Below are 15,800 nucleotides of genomic sequence, written 5' to 3'. Positions count from 1 at the left end.
TAAACATATGTTTTAAACCAACTCATGAATTTTATTGAATGTAGCCATTATCGTCCCTTAAATCTTAATGTAATGACATTAACATTTTTTGCAGATTATTGTCAATGACATCTGTAACAAGTTGTCCAGTGTAGGAAATCCTCACTGTTACGCTATTTTATTGAAAGACCCACATGCATTTTGATGAGTGAAGGCCTACAGTTAAAGATATTTGGGGATGCTTTCATTAAAGCCCCATCGTGGGACAGAAGAGGCTTTGGAGACGGAGACAGGATTTATCTCTCTGTTTGGATCATTCCTTGGCTGGGTGAAATACTTGATGTGCCAGCACTTCCCACCAATTTCAAGTTTTTCCTCGCCACATTATTTATCAACTAATCTCACTAGAACTGCTGCAGCTCAACCTCGCATGCAGACTAAGCAGACTCTAACCAGCCGCACTGAGCCTTGGATGCTTTGCTCTCTGTGGCAAGTGGAGAGCCATGAAAAGACAAACACTCTGCCCCATTAAAAATGCTTAGTGCTGAGATCACTTCCTCCCTCTGTATTGTACATCATACATTTTTCAGCTTGGGTTAAGGTGTGTGTGTGTGTGTGTGTGTGTGTGCATGTGACTTTTATGATATTTTTTGAGCATTACTTATTTTGACACTCAACCATCTAAAAGAATGAAAGGGGCCATGTGCTCCTTTTCATGACAAATTGCTTCAGTTAGGCTTCAGACAAAAACAATGTCAGCAGAACAAGAATGTGCTGCAATTATGAGGAACTTATTCCTCCTTTTCAGTAGCCTGTCAACAACGCAGCATCTTATAACAATTTAATGCGAGAGGTGCTCTGATATTGCTAAGTCAGGTATTGTCAAAATTGATGTTCATGGAATTAAGGGAGCATGCCTGTGCTTTCAAAACTTCACTCAGTATGCACTTTCTATATCATACAGAATCCAACAGATGGAGAGAAGCCCTCGCGCAGATAGACATTAAATAAAACATTGCAATGGGGAACACTACCTGCCTCCAATGTCAAACTACACTTGTTTTTCTTCTTCTGTTTTTCTTTTTTACATTTAAGTCCCATTGAGACCAATGTCTCTTTTCCAAGGGAGCCCTGCATATTCACAATTTACAAATACAACATAATACAAATATACAAGATTACAAACACACTCAAGAGAAACAATCACATTTTTTCAGTAAAGTTGTTCCCAATCAATAACTTGAACTGCCTGAGAGGCACCAGTACATCTAGTTGTACATATTCACGGCATTAGCTAGCTGTTTGTTGATATTGAGTAAAATGGTTGTAGCCATTTTGGGAAAACTGTTTTTTTAAATTTTTGATTGATCTTGTGCATTTTATAGCACACCTGTGTCCTGCTCCTCCCAATAGCTTTCAAATGCAGCTTGACGGAAATGAATAACAAATAACAAACAAATAGCCCACCTGATTCCATAAATTCAGTGTTGAAGTTGGTCCAGGATTCCTTGCTTTTGTGCAGATTGTCCTCCATGACTTTGATATCAGCCAAGGGGCAGTTACAATCAGGGAACTTGGCAGAGCAGTGGCACCAGCAGTCATTGTTACGACACAAAAGCTCCCCCTCAGTGTTGCATGCCACGTAGCTGAGAGCAGCCTCCACAAAACGGTTCCGGAGGAATTCTGGAAGGACATCCTGTAAACCTGAGCACAGAGGAGAATATTATAGAATCTTGTCATTTATGCATTATTATATTTTAGTGACATCAAGTCATACATGTCACGTTTATCCCTCAAAGAGCCTCCATAGCGAGAGCGTAAGTCTAAAAATGAGATGAAAATGACTGTAATTGGGTTAGTTTAGCCACAGCAAGACAAGGGAACCTGGTTGCTAGTAATTGGGCATTAGAGAATATGGTAGAGACTGCAAAACAAAATCCAGAGTGTATGTGATCAAGGTTATGGAACTATGCACTTACGATACTACACTACTTAGGAAATAGGGTACTATTTGAGATGCAACCAACATTTTGATGGAACAGTTCTATAAAACATTGCCACCCATCAGAACATGCCTCCCCTATGGATCTACACCTGCACAAATCTCCTACAATTGTTACAGATGCACCTAAAATAGGTGATATGTAATGTGGGTAAAGACACCATCAAATCACAAGCAATTTAAAAACCCATTATATTTTTGTAGTGTTTAAAATATGCATGATCAATACATATTCATATTATTGCAGAGAGTTCAATAATATGCATTCAATTGTGTGCTTTTTTTCTCTCGTAATGTTTTTGTTTAGTCTGAAGCTGTAGGTGTTTGGAATCTAATGATCATGTTATCCTTTGACAAAGGCTCCCTGTCAGTCGCACCACTTTGGACATTTTTCAAGAGCGGGAGTCAATCTGTATGCCTTATTGTGAATATTTATGTGTGTTCCTTGGTATTTACTTTCTGGATTGTGGAGAGCAGACACAATTAGTCACAGTCTTCCTTCCCTGCCTTGGCGGCTGTCAGGTTCTGTGAGCCAATAGGAGAGCTAGCTGGCAGAGATAGCTTTAATTTGGGAGACAGCTAAATAACAGACTACTCCCCAGACCCTCCATCCCTGCCTCTTTTTGGAGACAGTGCAACTAGTACTTTTCTTTGGAATTGCAAGCTTCAGTTGTCAAGAACAACACTTTCCCATATATTATTTATCTTCCTGTGCTAATGTCTGATCTCTTGTGGGGACTTCAGACTTTTTTGCAAAATAAACTTCTACACATTAGAAGAATATAATGAAACATGTGCACACACACACACACACACACACACACACACACACACACACACACACACACACACACACACACACACACACACACACACACACACACACACACACACACACACACACACACACACACACACACACACACACACTCTCTCTCTATTTCAAAAAAGAGCTCATATAATGTTACAGATTTCCAACCACCTCTCAGTAGTTACCGGGTCTCTGTCAGCAGGGAGCTTCCTTCAGGAGACGGCGGTATTAAGTGGGTTGACAATTTAAATGTCAAACCTGAAGAAGGCGCTAGAAATTGGAAAAAGCTGTGTTTATAATTGGTGATGGCTGAAAGAAAATAATGCTCAGGGCTCATTCCTCTCCTCACACTACTTTGTGTTTGTTTCACCTTTGACTTGTGGTGACATTCCTGTCGTGGGTGTTCGAAGCAAATTAGTGTTCGCTGAAATGCTTGTCTGCAGACAACCCTACAGTCTGCTTTTAAAGAATTGGAAAATATAACATTTATTAGAATGGCATTAACCTCTGCCATTTAATATTATTATAGACCACATGGACTCTGAGTTGCAAATAATAGTAGATGTACTGAAATGGGATTAACTGTCCTTGTTTGTTTTCTAGTAACCCTACTACAATGTTTATCTACTTCAACTTCACACGTAAGCCTATTTGAATAGGGTTATTATCCTTAAGGATTTTACTAGTGCTGTAAGACACCTTTCAGATTGTAGACCACCGCAATTAGATTCATTGTATTATATCCAAATCAAATGTTATTTGTCACATGCGCCGAGTACAATAGGTGTAGACCTTACAGTGAAATGCTTACTTACAAGCCCTTAACCAACAATGCAGTTTTAAGAAAATACCAAAAAAGTAAGAGATAAGAATACCAAATAATTAAAGAGCAGCAGTAAATAACAACAGCAGATCTATATACAGGTGGTAACGGTACAGAGTCTATGTGCGGGTGCGGCAGTGTCGAGGTAATATGTAATATGTACATGTAGGAAGTTATTAAAGTGATTATGCATCGATAATAAGAGAGTAGCAAAAGCGTGGGGGGAGCAATGCAAATAGTCTGGGTAGCCATTTGATTAGATGTTCAGGAGTCTTATGGCATGGGGGTAGAAGCTGTTTAGAAGCCTCTTGGACCTAGGCTTGGTGCTCCGGTACCGCTTGTCGTGCAGTAGCAGAGAGAACAGTCTATGACTAGGGTGGCTGGAGTCTATGACAATTTTTGGGGCCTTCCTCTGACACCGCCTGGTATAGAAGTCCTGGATGGCAGGCAGCTTGGCCCCGGTGATGTACTGGGCCTTACGCATTGCAGTCGGAGGCCGAGCAGTTGCCGTACCAGGCAGTGATGCAACCCGTCAGGATGCTCTCAATGGTGCAGCTGTAAAAGATTTTGAGGATCTGAGGACCCATGCCAAATCTTTTCAGTCTCCTGAGGGGGAATAGGTCTTGTCGTGCCCTCTTCACGACTGTCTTGGTGTGCTTGGACCATGTTAGTTTGTTGGTGATGTGGACGCCAAGGAACTTGAAGCTCTCAACCTGCTCCAATACAGCCCCATCAATGAGAACGGGGGCGTGCTTTTCCTGTAATCCACAATCAGCTCCTTTCTCTTGATCACATTGAGAGGTTGTTGTTCTGGCACCACACGGTCAGTTCTCTGACCTCCTCTCTGACCTCCTCCCTATAGGCTGTCTCATCTTTGTCTGTAATCAGGCCTACCACTGTTGTGTCATCAGCAAACTTAATGATGATGTTGGAGTCTTGCCTGGCTGTGCAGTCATGGGTGAACAGGGAGTACAGGAGGGGACTGAGCACGCACTCCTGAAGGGCACCTGTGTTGAGGATCAGCGTGGCGGATGTGTTGTTACCTACCCTTCCCATCTGGGGGCGGCCCGTCAGGAAGTCCAGGATCCAGTTGCAGAGGGAGGTGTTTAGTCCCAGGGTCCTTAGCTTAGTGATGGGCTTTGAGGGCACTATGGTGTTGAACGCTGAGCTGTAGTCAATGAATAGCATTCTCACATAGGTGTTCCTTTAGTCCAGGTGTGAAAGGGCTGTCTGGGGTGCAATAGAGATTGCATCATCTGTGGTTATATTGACCAAAATCCAGTGTTTTTATGGTATTTTTAATTAGCTGAAAATAACTGGATTGTAAAAAAAAGTATTCATAATAGTTTCTCTTCGTTATATTTTCTATCAATAGAACATTAAGCCACATATAACTTTATTGTGTGATATTCTACTACTCTCAGTCTCCACCTAACCCAAGCTTTACCCAGGTTTCCGTTTTGGCCTATCAGATGTTCGTAATGGCTGCTCAGTGAAACGACCTGTCCTGATTTGTAATAGACGCTTGCTAAAAAACTTTAATGAGCAAGCCTTCCTTCATGAACTGGCCTCTGTAAAATGGTATAGAATCAGCTTGATCCCCTCTGTCGAAAACGCTTGGGCCTTCTTTTTTTGATATTTTCAGTGGTATTGTTAACAAACACACCCCCATAAAGAAAATTAGAATTAAAAACAGGTTCAGCCCCTGGTTCGACCGTGATGTTGCAGAGTTACTCCACCTCAAGATTTGCATTTGGCTGACTGGCTCTCATTCAGGCAATTGATAAATAAGTGCACTCAGGCTATCCGAAAGGCCAAAGTTAGTTACTTTAAGGAACATTCTCTCTCTGTGGGTCTAACCCCAAGAAGTTCTGGAAAACGGTTAAAGACCTGGAGAATAAACCCTCCTGCTCACAGCTGCCCATGTCCCTTAAAGTTCGATGATATGGTTGTTACTGACAAGAAGCACATGGCTAAGCTCTTTAATCACCACTTCCTTAAGTCAGGATTCCTATTTGACTCAGCCATGCCTCCTTGCCCGTCAAACATTTCTTCATCTCTCACCCCTTTTAATGCGACTATCCCCGATGCTTCTCCCTCATTTCCCCTGCCCCGCTACAAAGTTCCTCCCTGCAGGCAGTCACTGAGTCCAAGGTGCTAGAGGAGCTCCTGAAACCTGACCCCAAAAGAACATCTGGGTCGGATGGTTTAGACCCTTTCTTCTTTTTAAGGTTGCTGCCGCTATCACCGCCAAGCCTATCTCCAACCGTTTTAACCCGTCTCTCCTTTCTGGGAAGGTTCCCATTGCTTGGAAGGCAGCCATGGTTCATCCTTTATTTTAAGGGAGAGATCAAGCTGATCCCAACTGTTATAGGCCTATTTTTATTTAGCCTTGTTTATCAAAAGTGTTGGAAAAACTGGCTTTCTTGATTTTCAAAAAATTTAGAACTAAGAACAGATATAGCCCTTGGTTCACTCCAGACCTGACTGCCCTTGACCAGCACAAAGACATCCTGCGGCAATAGTCCCCGCAATATGCAACTGTTCAGGGAAGTCAGGAACCAATACATGCAGTCAATCACCCGTAGCACGCGCTCCAGCAGGTATATCTCACCGCTCATCCCCAAAGCCAACACCTCTTTGGCCGCCTTTCCTTCCAGTTCTCTGCTGCCAGTGACTGGAACGAATTGCAAAAATCGCTGAAGCTAGAGACTTTTATTTCCCTCACTAAATTTAAACATGAGCTATCTGAGCAGCCATCCGATCGCTGCAGCTGTACATAGTCCATCTGTAAATAGCCCACCCAATCTACCTACCTCATCCCCATATTGTTTTTATTTACCTTTCTGCTCTTTTGCACACCAGTATCTCTACTTGCACATCATCATCTGCTAATTTATCACTCCAGTGTTAATCTCCTAAATTGTAATTACTTCACTACTATGGCCTATTTATTGCCTATCTCCTCACGCCATTTGCATACACTGTGTATAGACTTTCTTTTTTTCTATTCTGTTATTGACTGTACGCTTGTTTATTCCATGTGTTATTGTTTGTGCTGCACTGTTTTGCTTTATCTTGGCCAGGTCGCAGTTGTAAATGAGAACTTGTTCTCAACTAGCTTACCTGGTTAAATAAAGGTGAAATAAATAAAAATAAATAAAAAATGCAATCTGGTTTCTGCTCAGGTTATGGATGTGTCAATGCAAACTTAAAGGAAGCTCTCTCATCCATTTATATGCAGATGATACAGTCTTCTACTCAACTGGCCCCTCCCCGGATTTTGTGTTAAATGCTCTACAACAAGCTTTCTTAGTGTCCAACAAGCTTTCTCTACCCTTAACCTTGTTCTGAACACCTCCAAAACCAAGGTCACATGGTTTGGTAAGAAGAATGCCCCTCTCCCCACAGGTGTTATTACTATCTCTGAGGGTTTAGTGCTTGAGGTAGTCACCTCATACAAGTACTTGGAGTATGGCTAGACAGTACACTGTCCTTCTCTCAGCACATATTAAAGCTGCAGGCTAAAGTTAAATCTAGACTTTGTTTCCTCTATCGTAATCGCTCCTCTTTCACCCCAGCTGCCAAACTAACCCTGATTCAGATGACCATCCTACCCATGCTAGAATACGGAGACAATTTATAATTTATAGGTCTGAGATATCTACTGCAGCCCTCATCGTCCACATACAACACCCGTTCTGCCAGTCACATTATGTTAAAGGTCCCCAAAGCACACACATTCCTGGGTCGCTCGTCTTTTCAGTTCGCTGCAGCTAGCGACTGGAACGAGCTGCAACAAACACTCAAATTGGACAGTTTTATCGCAATCTCTCCATTCAAAGACTCAATCATAGACACTCTTATTGACAGTTGTGGCTGCTTTGCGTGATGTATTGTTGTCTCTACCTTCTTGCCCTTTGTGCTGTTGTCTGTGCCCAATAATGTTTGTCCCATGTTTTGTGCTGCTACTATGTTGTGTTGCTACCATGTTGTTGTCATGTTGTGTAGCTACCATGCTGTGTTGTCATGTCTTGCTGCCTTGCTATGTTGTTGTCTTAGGTCTGTCTTTATGTAGTGTTGTGTTGTCTCTCTTGTCGTGATGTGTGTTTCTTCCTATACTTATGTTATTATTATTATTATTATTTTTTTATCTCAACCCCTGTCCCCGCAGGAGGTCTTTTGCCTTTTCGTAGGCCTTCATTCTAAATAAGAATTTGTTCTTAACTGACTTGCCTAGTTAAATAAAGGTTAAATAAATAAATAAAAACATGGTTCTTTAAACCATTCATTGTTGCTAGCTATCCCTGTGGTGTCCATGGGAATACCAGCTTGGCTAGTGAGATGCTGTTCCTCCATCCTTGGACTGTGTCCTGGCCATCTGGGCCTCATTATGTCTGATCTTTGCCCAATCACCTATTGTCTAGCCTCTCCTTCTGGACCGGTGCAGCCATGATGGACCTGCTGGTTGGACTTGCTAGGAGCCAGGGCTCCTGAGGGCTTCTCCAGGTTATGGAAGCAGCATTCAAATTCAGAATCCCAAATGGCACCCTATTCCCTATATAGTGTACTAACTTTGGCCCTCTGGTCAAAAGTAGTGCACCGTGTATGGAATATAGGGTACCATTTGGGACTTTACCAAGTCTTTTATTTTACTGCGTTAAAGCACTAGTCCATAGTAGATGGATGAATCCATAACCAAAAAAATCCCAAACACAAGGATTTAAAAAACCTTGCTTCACAAATATGATTTATGATCTGAGATTTGATCATGCAGGAGTCTGAATGAATTTCTTGAATAGTCTTGAGGAGTGAATAATGAGAGTCCACTGCTAGCTTTGAAGCACTGATCTACACCTATCTAAATCATAGGGCATTGCTTGTATAGATCAGAGCTGGAAAGAACCGTGAATAACACAAGGGGGAATACAAAGCCTTTGCCTGGAGAGTGTACTGTTTGCAGTAAAGGTTATCCACCTAAATAATCACTTACATCCCGTTGAAGAGTTATGATCATTTGAAACTTAAATAATTTTCTCTTCCTGGCAAAAAAAAAAGTATTTTTGTGGATTCCAAGTCATTTGTCTTACAGCATAAACACACTGTACCATAAAATGAGATGAAGTGCAAGGAACATACTGCGTATATTATTAAACACATAAAAATATAATGAACAGAAAAGGCGTCTTCATTCAAGTCAATGATGGCTTAATGGGTGGGCTGGCAGCCATTTTGAGTGCACTCATGCCAGGAAGTAAAAGCTAGGATAAAAATATACAGGTTAAGATAAGAGTATTCTAATATCCCATAAGTCTTTGGGACCAGCTTCCGTATTCGTAATGACTGGGAGTGAATGGTAGCAGCACAAAAAGTTCACCATCAAAGTGAAAAATAAACAAAATCGTAGTGAATTTCAGATAACTACTCAGCGAACACATGCTGTAGCGTAACTGCTTTACTGTCATTCTATTCATTTATTTGAGATGTTTTGAACATAATCTACATTGTTTTCAATGCTAATCCTGTATAATCAGCAACGGTGCTGATCCCATGAATTTCTTAATTTTTTTCGAACACTTCCTCATGGAATTATTAAGTTGTCTTAACCTTCCCATCTTCAACCTAGAGTAAAAGTAGTGGAGGGGAGTCGACTCAAAAATAATCGATTAATCGACTCCTTGCCCGTCGACTCCCGGTGTCAACTCATTATTTCTGGGTGTCAAGCTTCGATTCCGCTAGGAATCGACTCCTAAGATCCAGTATTTTTGCAACAGAGGAAACTATTTGCCGTAGTCTACTTCGAGAACACAAACGATGGTATCTCTCACAGTAAAGAAAGCGCGAGCTAGCGAGGGAGAGAGTGATGGGATGGGATGTGCATTGCCAGGAAGTTATGCAGGCAAGCAGACAGTTAGGCAGACTGTACGAGCATCTGTAATCAAAAGATGTAGGTTATAGGATATCTAAATGCTGTATTTTTCCATTTCTTGGCTTGCGATGTCTAATGTAAGTTCACTAGCCTAAAGTAGGGGCTACCAATGTGTAGGCTGAGCTTTTTCTACATGCAACAGACTGAAGACCAAACACATACTAGAATCTTTCATAGCAAAGAGAAAGAGGAGCAGGCGAGCCAGTGAGGGCAACCGCTATGCTTGGTAATCTGTATCTAGTAATATCTTGTCTAGCAATGCCTCGTAAATTCCAGAAAAGTATATTAAAGTATATATTAGGTTATCAATTAGTATGGTTAAGCTATTCTTCATAGTGCCAGTGAATTGAAGTTGTACATCGCCGAATGCATCAATTTAATTAGGCCTAAATGTGCAATAAAAGGTATTGTATGTGCCTATATGTTATTTTATGAAAACCTGGCTGACTGTTGGTGTCCTAGGTCAGGGCATTCCAACCCTGTTCTTGGAGAGTTACCTTCTCATAGGTTTTTGCTCCAACCCCAGTTGTAACTAACCTGATTCAGTTCATTAACCAGCCAATGGAGGCTGCTGATTCAGACACAGTAGATTAGGGTTGGAATGAAAACCTACAGGATGGTAGCTATCCACGAACAGGGCTGGAGAGCCTTGTCCTCTGCAATAGATCGCAAAGCATCCCCGCTAAACCTTTTGGAAATGGCAAGTTCACTTTCTCATCCATAAACACAGTCAAGTGCAAATACGGTTCAGCAGCTCAAATCAGCAGGATGTTGGGGCATTATTACTAGGAAGGACGTCGACAATAGATCATTAAAATAATGATTATAATCACACTTCATGAATGTTTATATTAAAGGTAGACCTATACATTTGGCAGCCAAGCACGAGTTATCAGTGTAGCTAGCCTATTATCGTCTAAACATGATATTGAGATATCTTCACACCTACAATTAAAACCTCCATAAGAGTCAATTAAATTTGAAAAAATGTGGAATTACAGGGGCAGTTTTGAAAAACGAATCCTGTGTGAATCATCCCCTGGAATAATGCACATGCTTGGATAATAATTACAAAACCAACATAATAATTCCTGTCCGAATAGGGCTACAACATGGCAAAGAATAGGCTTCTCAGCGTTGAGTGCGCCGCATCATCCCATGGGATCAGTCAAGGCTGCACACAGCAGAAATATCTGAAATATTCTAGTACCTACACATCACCTTCTAAATTCAAACAAAAATGACTTTTATAGGCTAAATTGGTGAGAAAATGGGCAGCATCATGCTCATGTCTGTCCTCTAGAACGCAAATGTAGTCTTTCTAGTAGGACTCTGCAATAATGAGGTGGTGTCTATGTGTGTGCACCTCCATTTCAGCATGTTTTGGGAATCGAGCAAGAGTCGACTCCTACGACTCCAACCACAGGAATCGAAGTCAACTCCACAAATTCTGGAGTTGTGCACCATTAAGGGCAAGTAAAATGGTCAAAGTGAGGTGTTCTCTCATTTGTGTCTGGAAGTAACTAGCAAGCTATGCAAAGTTAGCCTGTTAGCTTGGGTGCTTGACGCCCGTTGAGAGCTCAGAACGCAACTCCTCGGCCAGAGCGTCCAGTGTGCGCTCTGAACTCTACGAGAGCGAAACACTCTGAATTTACGAAAGGACAATCTGATAACGCTCTGAATAACACTCTGGCACTGCATGAGCCACATCATTTAGCATCATTTGAATGAACATTCTACATTACCATGGCAATCCAGCATCAGTTAATAGAACATTCCAAAATACCATGGGAATTACTGCATCTTATAAAACTGGTTGTTTGGATCCTGGACGCTGGTAGCAGGGAGTTAGAGCACCACAATTCCCGCATTCCAAGGGTAATGCCTGTATCAGTTCCATTACATTTATCAATGCACATCCACTGTCCCATAGCCCAGCCAGTCAATTTATAAACTTCATGGACAAAAGTGTCTAGACAATTATTTCCCCATTCTATTAGCCTAGCATTTGGTTTGGTACAGCAGCGTTATTATAAGCCTCGCTGTGTGCCTTTCCGACCTGCACAACATGTTGCAGGTGTTTTTTTGTGTGATCTCCTCCGTGCTCTGCATATGAACGTGAATGATAGCTTCTTTGATCCAGGTGAATTCATTTATCAGGATCCTTATAATGTATATGTATATATATCCAAATAATTGGCAATAGAAACAAAGGTAAAACAAATGAAAATGCATATACTTTGCTGTCATTTCAGCTGCTTGATGTGATTGCGTGTTAGCTGTAGTTGGCTAACTACCTAGCAAAGGAGAAGTAATGTTAGCCTAGCTATCCTCCATAACTATCTTATTGACCCGACAATCATCTAGCTGGTTGTTGCCTGCCTATTTATAAATAATTTTTAAAAGTTCTTGTCTATCTTGTAATAATTGAACCTCTGTTAGCTAGCTACATGCCAATGATTTGTTGGCATGTAGTTCATTTTATTAATGCGGAATTAATAGAATGAACAACTGGGTCAAAAACATAAGAATAGAATTAACGACCAGCCTCATTGGTTAGCAACTTCAGAACCTCAGAACTAACAACTGACTTTTGCCCAGACTATATTGTCTAGTGGAAGGACGTATAAAAACGAATTTACTAATTTTGGTAAAATGTTGTTAATCTTTTTTGTTATATATATGTTGGCAACTGTTTTATAAAAGCAATAAGGCCCTCGAACCCATGAATTATCATGTGATAACTCCCTCCTAAGGGCTGTTTCCCAGCCCTAGGCTTTGCCTCGGGCCAAAGAACAGCTCTTACCAGTCAAATTGCCAGGGTTAGAGCTTCCAAGACAGTTTTATTCATTCTATTTATATGATTATACATAAATATAGTAGAACACAGTCCAACCATTTTGAGAAAGGAGTAAAATAGCTTACCTTTTAGATGTATTTTATTTTCAGGACTGTGTACCAAGACAGAGCTAACAGAATCAAGGCTGTCATAGTTACTGCATCCAAGTGGCCCAGTCCTAGTTTCTGTTACCTAGGAAACAAGGAGATATTTTAATGCCTTATTACTGGTGAATCATGCACCTGTTTGTTCCCGTTTCTGGCAGTAAAGTAAACAGTACGGGCGGTTTCTAACCATACCAAAATACTTCTGCACTCATCTGAGACGATAGTCACAGAACCAATCATCTTTACTATTTTTCAGATGTCACATCTGTCAAAAAATGCTATCTTGCCAAAAGCCAGGAGAAATCTGAAAAAAAAGAAAACATGCCCCTGCAACTCCTGTCATTGAAATATGAATGATTTATGAATAATATACAGTAGTACGGAGCTCAAAAATCGAAAAGGCAAGATCCTGTACATATAAGACTTTACAAAAAAAAGTTTCTGAAAGGGTTCTTCAGCTCTACCGATAGGAGAACCATTTTGGTTCCAGGTAGAACCCTTTTGGGTTTCATATAGAACCCTCTGTGGAAAGGGTTCTACATGGAACCCAAAAGTAATTATTTAAAGGGTTCTCCTATGGGGACAGCCAATGAACCCTTTTATTTTCTAGATAGCATATTGTTTTCTAAGAGTGCAGTTAGTTATTGGATGAGAAGAATGTACAAGAACACGATAGTGAAAGATGTTGGTTTCTGAGTATAAGCTAATGATGGGAGAACTAGCAATAATACTAACAATATGCCTCTGGCTGAGCAATTTTGACCAGTAAATTATGTTTTACAAATGATGTGATGTCACTTTGTCCTCATAAAATCTCACCAATATAAACCTCCCTTGCAAATCTCCTTCCAAATCTCCCTTGCAGTTATGGAGGAGTAAGATTGTATTTATTGTCAAAGAAATGCTGCCAGTAAGCTACAATAGACTCAATTAATATGGCATTTTATAAATTATTCATTGTAAAATATTGATTTTCAATTGACCCCTGTCAAACAATACCAAGTCAGTGCAACAATACATGCTATGCATTGTGAACTATACTGCATTCGTCTTACTGTTGTGTCTCTGAAGGTGTCTGTGAATATGCTTCAACTACAGTTGTGTCAGTTGAATCTGTTTCAACTATAAGACTGCAATATATTCCGACTAAATTGAAGTACTTCATGGTCACCCTGCATTACCATAAGACAATATATTTAATTCCTCCTCCAGAGGTTTCATTGCAACCACAAAGCCTAAAGGCACGTACACAGACAGGTCAAGCACATCCCACTCTCTCCTGGATGATTAGCTGAGTTGACAGAGCATTGAGGAGAAGGTGGCTCACATACTAGAGATAATAATTTTGCAAAAATGTAACCAGCAGCTTTTCTTCTTGAAGCACTGCAGGGTTGAAGTCTTCTTAATGTGAGTGTTAAACTGTCTATCCTTTCACATAGTTTTAAACACTGATTCCCGGTGCTTCATAATGTTATTTAGACGGTTCTGCTGTCTGCCAGTTAGCTTGGATACATATAACTAGTACAGCCCATTGTGAAACTTTCTGACAAAGTTTGATGATGGTACCAGTACTCTGTAAAATGGTAATGGTAGCTCTATAGACTTTGACAAATAATCTTACATTCCAAACACAGCTATTGAAGTAGATTGAGTTAAATGCAGTTTAAAGTAGTTCAAGCTGGAGCTTACATTATAGGACTGTTACTGGGATCATGTCATATTGCTATCATTATCGTTATATTTTGCTCTTGGTGTAGTCTAAGCTCAAACATACTTGCAATATCCTGAGGACAATGGAGTGTCATAACAAATAATGGCAGTGTACTGTATGTGGTCATGACAGTGAAGTGTACCATAGGTCAAATGGGACATTTGTCCTCTAGAGGCAACCAGAGAACAACAGAGATCAAATGGTATGTAGCTGTGCTGGTAAATACCCAGAAAGTATTTACTCTAAAATACTCTAACATATACTGTAACCCATTTGTCAATTTAAGGTACAATATGAATGACTAGCTTACCAGGATGTTGTCTAAATAAGGGAAAGTCTGATTATTAAAAGCACAAAATACCCCACTTGAATCTAATAGGCAAATGGGAAAATCCCCAGTTGCAATGCATTACGGTACAGCCTGTACAGCACTTTCTCCTTGGTGTAAAATAACATCTGAAAAGCTTTTTAAGAGCCACAGCACAACATGTTGGGAAGCACTTGTCTAAAATCACGATCAAGTCCGAAATGTTCAGAATAAGTTATTTTATCCGAGATGAAAAGTTGAAAAATCTTAGACGTTATTTGAATAAACGTTGAAAGCCAACCCTGTCCACCCACTCGCCTCCTGTCATCATGATACATCAGTACTCGATGCATGCAGATGAGAATACTGCCTTTTAAAGTGTGTGTGTGTGTGTGTGTGTGTGTAACTCAAATGTATGCTGAGTAATTAGCTGCTAAGCAACAAAACATTACCCATGCAACCTTTTCTTACTGGAGTTGAGCATTGTATTTCAGAAACACGGAACGATTTCTCAATGCCAAAGGTTTCAGTAGCCTACCATCATTCTGTTTCACATTCAAATGAAAACTAACAGGCCAAAAACTCCCATGTACAACCCACTGACAAATTGGATATACTCTAGCAAACTAATCGAATATATTCTGAAAAAGAAACGGGATGCTTCAATGACTGAGTGTCCTTGAGAGTAGCAGTAGATTTACCTTTATGGCGGAGGTGGCTATCTGTAGGTGGTGAAGTCTTCTTAAGGTGCTCTCGCGGTCTGTGAAATAAGAGGCAGCCAACTGATGCAGTACTTCCAGGGAGACCACCGAGCTGTTTCCCTGTCCCTCCGATTTCTTACTGAGCTTCTGCTTATCCAGGAAGATTGTCAACGATTCTTCTCCTGTAAAAAGAAATAATAGAAGAGAAGAGAAAAGAAAAGAAAAGAAAAATAGAATTACTTTTTTTCCCCAGAGGGAACTTCAGTCAAATATACACACAGTCCTTAATACTAACGAACAACTAGAACAACTGGCTCACTCATAATGACAATACATTTGTAATACTCGTTGAGAGTAATGGGTGACATTATCCTCCACGAGAGGAATTAACGGAGGTATTCAGACAAAAGTTCATAGACTGCAGACAGATTATAAAGGTCTATCTCTGTCTTGTATGAAACCCCAGACTTTTCAAAATAACACCATAGTATTCACATGATTCTGCTCGACCAGACAGTGTGCTTAGCTCTCTTCTACCTTGGGGCTATGAGATGCCATCAGCACCCAGCAGAAGAATGTGTGCATTGCTAT

General features: G+C 40.6%; 1 protein-coding gene across 1 annotated transcript in view; it reads right to left on the bottom strand.

Annotated features, from left to right (window-relative positions):
* Window positions 1-15,800, bottom strand: part of LOC112226957 (bone morphogenetic protein/retinoic acid inducible neural-specific 2) — a 117,845-nt gene that overhangs the window by 41,368 nt on the left and 60,677 nt on the right. Inside the window, exons 4-6 of the mRNA XM_024391661.1 lie at window positions 15,210-15,391; window positions 12,470-12,575; window positions 1,447-1,683 (exon numbers count right to left, since the gene is read on the bottom strand). Of these exons, the coding sequence (XP_024247429.1) occupies window positions 1,447-1,683; window positions 12,470-12,575; window positions 15,210-15,391 (525 nt within the window). The remainder of the gene's footprint in view (window positions 1-1,446; window positions 1,684-12,469; window positions 12,576-15,209; window positions 15,392-15,800) is intronic.

This window comes from Oncorhynchus tshawytscha, linkage group LG28, assembly GCF_018296145.1.
Source record: "Oncorhynchus tshawytscha isolate Ot180627B linkage group LG28, Otsh_v2.0, whole genome shotgun sequence".
NCBI classification, from domain to species: Eukaryota; Metazoa; Chordata; class Actinopteri; order Salmoniformes; family Salmonidae; genus Oncorhynchus; species Oncorhynchus tshawytscha.
This window is presented reverse-complemented; position numbering and strand designations above follow the sequence as displayed.